The sequence below is a fragment of the Eublepharis macularius genome, chromosome 5 (assembly GCF_028583425.1).
Source record: "Eublepharis macularius isolate TG4126 chromosome 5, MPM_Emac_v1.0, whole genome shotgun sequence".
In the NCBI taxonomy this organism is placed as follows: Eukaryota; Metazoa; Chordata; class Lepidosauria; order Squamata; family Eublepharidae; genus Eublepharis; species Eublepharis macularius.
This window is the reverse complement of record NC_072794.1, coordinates 132,981,967-132,994,058: the sequence shown is the minus strand read 5'-3', so window position 1 is coordinate 132,994,058 and position 12,092 is coordinate 132,981,967. Positions and strand designations below refer to the sequence as shown.

Here is a 12,092-nt window from a genome sequence, read left to right as displayed (position 1 = left end):
CTAGAGCACAGCAAATTGCATGTAGCTAAGCATGTAGCCATTAGACAAGACCTATTTGTAAACACCCCTGTCCTTTTAAAATGGAAATGCTGATGTATAACAGGTACGTCAGTGCCTGTGAAGAGCAACTGTGCCTTGCTGCAGCACACAAATGAGATGAGAAATCTCATGATAACAATAATATCATACTCGGTAAGTGCACGAAACAATTACATTAACATTTCAGGATGCTTTGAGCTAAATTGTGTTTCCTCAGCAAAGCTGACTGGCTATATTAGAAGTGTCTACTGGCTCAGGGATAGCATTGGCAGAGCTACTGCTATGGCCTCCATTTCATCTATTTATACACGCGGTGCTTGACACGCAGTGCACACAATCTTTCTTCCCAGAGACATTTCCCACCCACTCAGAAAAGAACCAGTTGAAAAGGAAAAGCACTTCAATCATAGGGCTTGAAAAACCAAGTTTACAAAATTCCCTTATTCATGTTTGAGCTGCTCAGGAAACCTCAGAAATCTCTAGCACCTACGGTCAGATTTTCTACTGGGGATGAAGAAAAGAAGCAATATCCAGGCCTTCCTAAAACAGGCTCCTCCAAGTCAGTGTTCTGTTTTTGTGATAGAAAACTCTGCTCATTCTAAAAACTCAACTAAGAAAAGGCATAGTCGGCAACTACAAACAGGACCCAAGAAATTTAACTCTTTCCTTTCCAATCCCCTTGAAACTTTTATTTCTTTCATGACATCCAACTAGAGGAAACATGGCTTCTCTGAAGTTTTTCATATCTAGGTATCTTTTTTCTTGAATTCTGTATCCCCTGGATTTCTAAAATGGTGAGATCTCTGGGAACAGAACCAACTGTAATCCATGTCTCTTCATACAGCATTCCATCGAATTACAGCACTGAATATATATTTATCATTGGTGGGGAGGAGTTTAGATATGTGCTCATCTATCTGTTCAGGAAAATATGGGTTTTAGAGAATACAACAGTATCTTTGTAGAGGACAGGAAAGGTTTTAAGAAAAATCAGCTGCAATTGAAATTTTGCTATCTTTATGCAACAGAGTTCACTCCACAAGCACATTTGGTCCACTATAACTATGTAAACAGCATTTGACAGCAAAGGAAAAATATATACATTTGGACTGTCAGGAACTTATTTAACATTTTCTCTTCTTTCCTTGCTCTTGTTTTAATATCTTGGTAACAGTGGCAACAGCAGCACCTGCTGGTAGTGGTCAGTACTTTGTATGCTCTTCGGCAATGGCATCACTTCATCATGCTTTTCAATCCAGCATGAGTTTATTAGCATTATTAAGAACTATTACTGTACTCTGTCACTCATACTCTCAGCATTTCAACAAATGGCATATCACAAACAGATGTGTTAATGACAAGTGACTTCAGACTAACTGCAACAGCCAGTGCCTTCCAATTACGTGCAAGGACTGAAGTCCATCCTCTAAGAAATGTTTTCCCTGTGCCCTAGCTAATGACGAAGTTTCTGAAAAAGTACATCACACTGTGTAACTTTCCCTACTTTGAAACTGCCACAAACCTCTTGCATTCACCTCTTTCTATGGACATTCATTGCTGTACTCCACATTCCAAAATGAACAAACATCACATGGAATTATTGCTAATATTTTTAATAACTGTGTTTATAACACACACATGAGAACTCACTACTCTTTCTCCAAAGTGTGCTTTGGACATCTGTTCCCAGACATCCAACGTACTAAGTGCATTATCGAAGTGATACTTCAATAATAATGAAATGTTAACATTTCCTCCCATAAGAATAAAGATTTTTTTAAATCTGTTTTCAGATCAACAGATGTTCTGTGAATAAGCAATGCACTTTTGATAAACCTTGCATCAGGGAACAAATTTTCAAATTAGATTTGACAGCTTGGAGAGCTTTTATACTGCCTGTATAAAATGTTATTATGCACATCAATCATAACTGCTAATAGTCTTAAATAGGGGTAAAAGTGTAAAGATATATGTTCATAAAAGCAGGGCTCTTTCAATATTTGAAGCCATGCTGCTTTAGAAAACTCTGCAAACCACAAGAACAAAATCAGCAGACCATGCAAATGGAAGTTCTGCCTAAGAATCTGACTATTCTAAACAGCTATCTATACTAGGTTTATTAAATAAATCAAATTTTAAAGTTTCAACCATATTCTTCCATCACTGAAATGTCGCTGCCCAAAATGGATGGTACTCAGACAAGTATTAGCACTGCTGCTGCTGGCTGCTCTCAGTTGATTTCAGTCTTAAACACCTCGGAACCCTCAGATATTCCCTAGCATATTCCCCCTTCTCTATTTCTCTCTCATACAAATACACGTTTTAAAAGGGTGCACTTTCTTCTTGTGGCAAACAGACAAATCCAGGTTAGAGAGGTTTTCATGCTGTGCTTCTTATGAAATATACATAACCCCCATGTAGGCTTTGTATTTAACCGAAGTAATTGGGTTGTGGGGAGGGGAAAGGGTTGGTTGACAACTAAGGGACAAGAGCTTGCAGTCCAAAGCCTGAGTTTGAAAAAACAAAATACTACCCCCCAAAACAGCCAAACATTATTGATTTTTAACATGCAAGCCTGCATGCAAGGTTGCAGTGGGCATCTTATGTACCAGCTTCTTCTAAGCAACAGCGTAGAAACTACAAAATAAACAATGATAAAATACTCACCCTAAAGCCTTTCTCCCCTAGCCTGTACATTTTCAAACAGAAATCATTGCCAAGCACATAAGAAAAAAAAACACTTCAAACTAAGCAGTCTCTGAGCCCTCCAATTCCACTCCTCCCCCACAAAACACACATACACAAACACACTTGTGTGTTCAGATCCTCCCCTGCCCCTCTTCTATAAAACAGTGTTTACCAAAACTGAGAGGTTTAATCCGGGGTCTGAAATGACGACGCCCCTGAGACCCAAATCCTCCCACCCACTCCTCTCCCCCGCACACTCCGTTTATTATCCCCCCCGCCCACCAAGCATCCCCTATCTTTTGCAAGAGAAGCGCCCTGGCCGCGCCAGCCAGCCAGCAGCCTGGGTGCTGCGAAATGCAATAGTTTTGAAATTCCCTCCTGCAGGATGCAGCCGCGCTCGCCTTGCTCCCTTCCACACACTTTGCTCCCCTGAGGAGGAGAAGTTTCAGACTCCTTGATTGGGGGGTTTGTTCGAACGCGCTCGGCTTCTTTTCCGCCCGGGCCACAAAGCAAGGCGGCCAGCTGCACACGGGACTTTGGGGCGACTTAGCGACCTGCTGCAAGGGCAGAAGGGACCCCCTAGCCGCTTGTGGGGAGCCTTCCACGGGAGAGAGGCGGGCGGGGGGGGGGCTTGGCTGAGGGGGGTGCGAAGGAGACAACTCTTTGCCCTGCCCCGAGAGGGGAGAGAGAACCAGGTGGGCTACCGAGGCAAGTGCCCAGCAAGCGCTCGCCCTCCAGTGCGGGGCAGCAGTCCGAAGGGTTGGGGGAGTCGAAGCGAGCCGGGGCGCCGCGCATCCTCCGCGCCCCCCGTCCCTCCCCCTCCTTGCCCACCTCGTTACCTTGTTGCAGTGGTAATAGTCCAGGGGGCCCAAGCAAGTGGGCTCGGCCCCAGGCAAGGAACCGACGGCGGTGGGGGCGGAAGGGTAAAACCTAACGTCCATGCCGGGGGTGCGCGCTGAGGGGGAGAAAGAGGCGGCAGCAACGGCAAGAGGAGGCTCCAGCGGGCATGGAACCGGCTCCTCCGGCGGCGGCGGCTCTGCCTCTGGCTCGGGGAGGGAGGGACGGGCAGGGGAGGCGGGGAGAGGGAGGCGGGGAGGGAGCGCAGCCCAGAGCCGGCTCCTCTCGCACTCTATTGTTCCAGGCACCGAGGCGGGGGGGAGGGAGGAAGGGGGAGGGGAAAGCGCTTGGGACCTGCCTGGGCTGGGCTGGGCTGGGCTGGCCTGCCCTCACAGCCGCCCAAGCGCGCGCCGGCACCGCCTCAGGGCAGGAGGTTGTCTCTGGCACGCACACGCACACGCCTGGGACCTGACCTGTTCCCCCAGAAGGAAATGGACTCGCGCTCAGAGGGCCTGAGCCGCTCTGGCCACTCCGGAGGAAGGCGCGCGCGCGCTCTCCCACACGGCCCAAAGTTGCTCCCCTGGCCACCCCGCCCCCCAAAACACAAGAGAGGAGAGGGTGCCGAGGCTGCTCCTCATCTCTGGGGGAGTGGGGGAGAGCTGGTGGCAGCCGAACCTCTTAACAGGAGGGCTGGGTTGGCCTCCCGGCATTCCCATTGTGGAATGTTTCCAGTGAAACCCCTCTCAAGAGTGGAGAGGTTGCGCGCCCCCCGCCCCCTCGACTCCGAGAAAGATGGGCTGAGAATTTTTTCTTAAAACAAAGCAAACTTCCCGTTCCTCCGAGAATTTGGGCTGCCTGGAGCCTTTCCTTCAGCAGGACAGCACACCTGTTTCCTAGCACAAGCTCACTTCACAGAGGGGCTTAGACGGGAGGCTTCTGCTGGGTCGCAGTCCCCCAACTCGACCTCAAAAGTGGTGCTGAGTTTTCCCTGCCCTTCCAACCTGCCCTGGAATCTGTTTCTGAATACAGTTACATATGTGCAAGGATTTTAACGGGATACAATGCTCTGACTTGTTCCCGCTATAACCACTCAGGAAGGAACTGAATTCTCTTGAATTCGATGAATTTATGTTGGATTTTCTCTTCTAGTCTCGCAACCTATACAGCAAGGAGGCCCCGTCTGAACACAAAAGCAGAACATTCTCCCAACGCAGAGCATAAGATAGGAACTGAGAGCTGTCCAATGCTACCTTCGGGGAAAGACTCGGTCCTACCCCTTCTGTGATCCTGAGCTGTTTCCCTCCTTATACAATACAGCTCTCCAGTAGAAAAGCTGGGTTTTTTTCCTCCCAACATAACCTCCCATAACGGGGGGTTGGATCAGGATGCACTTCAATCACAGTATGTTAACAAAACAATGGCTTCTAGGAAGCCTTGATATATAGCATGGGTTTGTCCAAGTTAACTGCTTTGAACACTTCTTCCAGTATAAGATCAATCAGAAATGCACTTAGTGCTGGAATAGGAAAGATCATACAGATTTCTGAAATAAACCTTTCCCACATATTTTATTCTGCCCCTGAGAATGGCACATAATTCCCCATTAAATAGTTGACACTTGTGCATGAAATTTTGTTTCATTTCTTTCATTTTTATTATTAACGTCTAAAGGGGCCGTTTTTGTTACTGGGTTGTTTCATATGGTTTTATTTTGGTTTTTTCCCCCTTATGTTACTATTGTTTAATTTTTATAATTCAATTTCATTATTGTTTTTCATTTGTTTAATTGGACGTGTTCCCCCCTTCTTAGGTCTGTAAAGGTAAGGTAAAGGTAGTCCCCTGCGCAAGCACTGAGTCATTACTGACCCATGGGGAGATGTCGCATCACGATGTTTTCTTGGCAGACTTTTTGTTACGGGGTGGTTTGCCATTGCCTTCCCCAGTCATCTACACTGGGTACTCATTTTACCAACCTCGGAAGGATGGAAGGCTGAGTCAAGCTTGAGCTGGCTACCTGAACCTAGCTTCTGCCAGGATCAAACTCAGGTCGTGAGCAGAGCTTGGGCTGCAGTACTGCAGCTTACCACTCGGTGCCACGGGGCTCCTGCCTGTTGGGTCTGTACCATCCTGGTTTCCTATCTACACTTGACAAAACTGAGGTACGTTACAATACTCCACTAGGACATCTACATTGGCAAATCAGACAGATAGAATCAAGGGGTCTCCCTTACTGAGGCAGGGAAAAGTGCCCATGCATAACATTAAAGTCTATGGGATAACTGATAGGAATCATAGAATCATAGAATCATAGAGTTGGAAGGGGTCATACAGACCATCTAGTCCAACCCCCTAACTAAGTAATCACTAACACATAAAGCAGCTTGAGGAATTGTCACTGCAGGCACTTAGCTTGAAGAACAGTAGGGTTGAGCTTGCAGGAGGAACTTTCTGTACCCGATTGATGCATGTATGAAATATATGTAATTTTATTACTGGACTGTGTGATAAAATAATTACAATTAAAGTGTTGTGCTTGGGTTACACTTGGGACATCCAGACATACAACACAGACTGAGTTACACAAGACAGACAAATCCTAAATTAATTGCAATTCCCAAAGACCCACAGCAGATTATGGGGGGGCATGTACAGGGCACAGTTAAAAATCAAAGGAGGTGGGGGAACATACAATCTCAGCAAATCGTGCACTGAAACAAAGAACTAATGAAACAAATAAGATTGGGGGATTAAAGTAAAAATTGGGCTTCAAAGAGCCAGAAATTGCAGGGGGAAGCCAGAAGGCTAGCCACAAATTAAATAATAAAGTGGAGAAGAAAGGGAGGGCAAGCCCCAAGTAAAAACAATAAAATGCTTCAAAAAGAATTAGTGAACACATGCAAACACCAGAAATTATATTCAAGAAGAAAGCTGAGAAAGTAAGACAGGAATAACAGAGTCTAAAATACTACACTGTGCTTTGGAACAAGAAAACTTGCAAATGATCTCTATCTCTGAGACAGTTCATTACAAACAGCTCCAGATGTGAAACCAATTTTTATCTGATCTTAAGTCCCACCCCATATGCTTCAGGATTGGACAGCCTCACACATATACCAGATGATGTCACTTCCAGAAGTGACATCATCACTCCAGTCACAGGAGTGTTCCCATGCTTCATACAACAAAGCCAATTTCAGCCCCAAACAGCAAAACATGGGAGCACTCCGACAGCCCATGTGATGATGTCACTTCCAGGTTGCCCAGGTTGTCAGCCAGTGGTAGGTGATCACTGAGCGGCATGCCACCTCTGGGCAGAGGGGCAAACTGCGGGAAATCAGTCAAGAAAATCCAGAGGCTCTCTCCCCCCTCTCCCTAAGAAACACAACTTTATATGTCCTTATTAGGCAAACATAGCAAAGACAGAGAGAGACAGAAACTTCCTCCTACAATAATGAAAGCTGCTAAACAAAACCAAAGAAAATCATTGGTTTCTTTCATGGTAGGCTGTTTAGGTAGGGCATTTCTTTCGTTTTCATATTAATTACTATAATTATGAAATACTCCATTTTTGTAATTATTGTAATTAATAACAAAAGAAATGCACAAGTCTAGTTGACAGCACCTGTGATTACCCCTTCCCCCATTTCCTGCTTCAGGGACAGCAGTTCTGTTTTCATCTATGAAAATAGCCACTGTACATTAAAGAATGAGGTGCCAGATCGAAAGCTAAATAAAAAGTAATTTGACCACTACTACCATTGTGCTGCACATGCTCATTCTGACAGGCTATGTTCCTAGCAATGGATCTTAAAACTATAACAAATACTAAGAAGGGATGATACATGCTAGTTATAGCAATCAGTATAGCAGTGAAGGAGGACAAATCAATAAAGTTTGTGTTTATGTGATGTACAGTGAAATCCTAAGCAGAGTTACTTCAGTCTAAGCTCATTGATTTCAATGGGCTTAAACAGGAGTAACTCTGCTTAGGATTTCACTGGTGGTGGTTAAAGTGTTGGACTAGGACAAGGAAAACCGGGGTTCATATCCCTGCTTGCCCTGAAACTTATTGGGTGACCTCAGGCCAATCACTCTGTCTCAGCCCAACCTACCTCACAGGGTTGTTGTGTGGATAAGATAGAAGAGAGGAGAACCATGTACACCACACTGAGCACTTTGGAGGATGGGCAAGAAATGTACCAGATGAACAGACAGACAAAACCATGCGATTTTTAAATGGTGATATTTTAATTGTTAACTTTTAAGAGTTATATTTTTATTATGTTTTACCTTGTAAGCCACCTCAAGCAGATTCTCCAGAAAGGTGACATCGAAATTTTCTAAATAAACTGAGCAATTCCCTACCTAAACAGCCTAAATAAATAAATAAACTGAGCAATCACTGGATGGTGTCCCACAATAAACTTGGTCCTAGTTCAGCAGTTGGGGGTGGGAGGTTGACCCTGAAATGGTGACCAGCCAGCTATTTTTTAAGAAATAGCAGCCATCTGGATCAAATGAATTATTAATTTAAAATAGGACTGAGGAAAAAAATCAAGAAAGAATAAAAGAAATTTCCTGTCATTTATAGAATTAAGAATATTAGTACATTAACTGTTAATTGATAGCTGCCCAGAAAACTGTAGAATACATTGAAGCCTTCATCTAGTAATGGATTGCTACAGGAAGTGAAAGAGGAAGAAGGGGGTATTGATGAAATAAAAGGCACATGTAGCAGCTGGATAACCAGCCTTAAAATTGGCCTGACCAGGAAATTGTTTAGTCTTGTATCCTGGCCTTTGATTCCTCTCAGAGTTTTTTTTAAAAAACCCTTCTCTGTTTTGAGAGAATAGTTTACAGAAATAAACTTGGCAGAAGATCATATTTAAGTGAAAAAAATTGAAAGCTAATTGATGTGGCTGATCATATGGCATGAATGAACCAGTGCCTACATTTTAATCATAATTAACAAGAGTTTTCAGTTTCTTGCCACAGAAAGACCAGACTATGGTGTCCAGGTATACAATCGATATGCAATCCATACAGGATAAATATATTTCATTTGGTTGTTCCTGCTAAGTCTGGTCTGAAAACTAATCTGAAGAAACTTATAATTGAACAAAGTACATAGTACAGAAAGGCTATTGTTGATGTTAGTCAACATATACAACATGAGGAGAGAGAGACTAGAATGTAACGAGTAAGTATGGCTAAAAAAAGGAAGAAAGGGGAATAGAAGCCTTGCCTTACAGATAAGAAAATAGGCACTAGCAACAAATAAGTGATTGAGAAAGGCATGAGAGAAATGGATGTTTGCTTGAGAAAAGACCCCAGGAAGAAGGCGTAACTGCAACAAAATGAACATAAGCTCAGCTACTTTAACTACTTTAAATTCACCTTCTAAGAAAGCAGAAAGGCAAATTGACTACAAAAGTGTGTGTCGGGTGTGTGTGGGGGGTTCCATTACTATCATGCTTGCTACTAAAAACAGGAAATAATCTTTAGGTCACATACTCCTGATGAGAGGGCAAAGAGGACTGTCACAGACAGCTTTCCTAAGGAAACCAATGTCAAATAATGAATACCAAGATCTTTAGTAATCTGTTTAAGTCTTCGAATTAGTTCCTAATTGGGTTAAATGTAGTACTTGGAGCTATGTTTCTGGCTATCACTGATAGTGATTTGTAACGTATTTCTCACAAGAAAAAAGAGACATGTTTATCTAATAGTTACATAACATTATTTTCTTTATGGAAGTTAGACATACATCCTGATTCCAAATATATTATTTAAAAATAAATCCCATTGGTTTCACTCCCCTCAAAAAAACCTTCCCTCCAATAGATTCTTACAATCTTAGCCTTGAAAACAATTAGGGGGGTCACATTAACTCTTCTTTTACTGTTTGATTTCAAATGGAGTCACACAAGAACTCCTCTCAATAATTCAAAGTAGGTGAATATGTTCAGTGTAGGGTGGACAGTGTGATTCCACCTTGCAATCTCTCTAGATACATAGCAGTGAAGGAGGACACAATCAATAAAGTATTTATGTTTTGAATGTTCTCCTCTGCCTTTGGGTGGAACAAATATGGAGGAAAATGTAACATGTAAATAATTAAATGATAAATCTGTGTCCACAGTTAAGGGATTTCTAATGTATTAAAATAAATACGATGCTTTATTGAATTAGCCTGTTTGAGATGATGGTTTCCCTGAGACACTTCAATGGCTGACTTTTCATCGAACTGGAGCCTTCTTCAATAATCAGGTTAAAAGCCTTTCTCATACTTGAAACACCAAGTTACAAGTAGACATGGGCACGAATAGAAAAAAACCCGAACACCCTGTTCGTTGTTCGTTGCCATCCATGAACAATGAATAACAAACATGGATGAACATGAACTATTCCCGAACATGTTCGTTGTTCATGGGGGCCAGAACCACCCCCACCCCAAACCCCTACTTAGCCCCCCTCCCCTCAAACCCACTTACCTGGCCCTTTAAAGATCCCTTTAAACGATCAGCTGGCAGGCAGCAGGGGGGGATTCCCCCCCTGCTGCCTGCCAGCTGATCGTTTAAAGGGCCCTGTCCTGACAAAAACAGCAGTGTCTGCTGGCAGCTAGTTTGAGGGGTTATCAACTGACATTCCCAATGTCTAATACCCACTAAATTTGCAGGGGACTTAGTCCTTGCTGTCCTCTGAAGACCTCCCAAGTTTCAGAGAGATTGCACCCTGGGAAAGGCATGATCCATGGGTCTCCCCCTTGGCTTTCATTTTCTCTTCACAGTGGGAAAAACGGGACTCTCTGCTGGAAGTACTTTGAAGGGTTAAAGCCAGAAGGAATGCCAGAAGGAGTTCAGACAGAGTTCAGTCCCTGCCTCCGGTTGCCAAGGGAATTGATTGCAGGTGCCAGGCTGTCTGGCTTGACGAATGGCTGACAAAGGCAACAAACAAGGCTTGCAATGACCACTTGTTCGTTCAGAATGGGGCCTCATGAAGGGCTTGTTCGCAAACAGACGAATGGGCTGTTCGTGGGTTTTTTCCGTTCGTAATGCTGTTCATGCCCATGTCTAGTTACAAGCTTATTTAACTCTGCCTCATGTCAAGTTGCTTTTGCTGTTCTTCTGAAGTAAAGTCTTTTCTCACTATCCCTTTAGCAAAACCAGCCTTCCCAAGACCCTTTTTAAAACATACAATTATTCTAATTATAAAAATTGCAAGTAGGTGATCGGTGAGAAATTGAAGGGAAAGGAAGATCCATTTTTCCCCTCCCTTTCCCAATAACTTTTCAACTGTAGAGAGAAGCAAAAAGCTTGCCACCTTGTGGATGGGTGGGAGCAATCAGAGGTGGGGAAAGATGCTGTAAACCACACATCCTCTGACATCAATTTCTACTTCCACATATATACTAATTTCCTTTTTAAGATTGTGGGTCAGGGCTGTTCCCTTCACAGCTTAAACATCTGTTTGTAAGTTATTGATCAGAACTAGAGTTATTGATCAGAACTGGAGGATGCCCCTGTGTTCATAATTAATACTTTCAAAGCAATTGTTTAAGATATAAAGATGGCAGCCCATTTAACACTCTATCTGTTATATCACATTGCCTCTCTTGCATGCAGGGATAGAAATATTAAATCTTCCCCCTCTTTAAGTGGCCCTGATTTTGAACTAACAAAAGTTTGGAAAAGTTGCATTTAAATGGTCATAGCATAAGCCTTTTGCCTGTAAGCTTTTGTAAAATAGCTCCCTGGCTCTTGTTTCATATTCCTGTAATATTTTCAAAAAATCAAAAAGCCATCAAAAAAAGCTAATGCCCTTGTTAGATTTTCTTCTTCTTATAATCTTCTCCATCGTATGTTGAAAGGTAATAGGAGCATTGGTGAGACCTTGAGGCATTATGAAGAACCACCTCCTGATGGAGTAAAAGCAGTTTGGAGCATATCTCACTCTTCTCACTCAAGGGGGTAAACATCCTTATAAATCACCAAAACCTAAAATTAATACCTTTCCCTGCCATACCATCAAGCATCACCCTACTGCAATGTATTCTGGGATAAAGCAATGGAACAAGAAGTTTCACTTCACTTATGAGAAATTTTCATAGTATTTTAATAAAAGATACATTTTAATAATAAAAAATCCACTAATCCACTAATCCTTCAAAAGAAGGAATTGGATCAACACTATTGCAAAAAAAAATATATTAGAGATCAGTGCATACCTTTGAAAGACCTCATAGAAACATCATGTCAGTGGGTATAGGAAAGGAAACTTAGGATATGTGACAAAAACTTGATGTACTCTTGTACAGAGAACTCATTATTATCAAAACTGATCAAAAATCTCAAGTGCTTATTTCTTAAGAAAGACTAACACCAAACACTTTTTTCCAGCATCACCTACATGACTTAACTATTGAGTGTAAACTAGGAAATTTGTTATTATCCAAGGCATTTTACAGTATTGTCAGAGAATGAGGATTTTAACATTATCCAAATCAACATGATAACAAAACTCTGGCA

General features: G+C 42.7%; 1 protein-coding gene across 4 annotated transcripts in view; it reads right to left on the bottom strand.

The window, feature by feature from the left end:
• The window catches only part of TOX2 (TOX high mobility group box family member 2), a 297,642-nt gene extending 293,887 nt beyond the window's left edge, over nt 1-3,755 (bottom strand). For all 4 annotated transcript variants that reach the window (XM_054979270.1, XM_054979272.1, XM_054979271.1 and 1 more), the window contains exon 1: nt 3,567-3,755. In XM_054979270.1, coding sequence (XP_054835245.1) covers nt 3,567-3,668 — 102 coding nt within the window. In that variant the 5' untranslated portion in view covers nt 3,669-3,755. The remainder of the gene's footprint in view (nt 1-3,566) is intronic.
• Nucleotides 3,756-12,092: the final 8,337 nt, after the last annotated feature.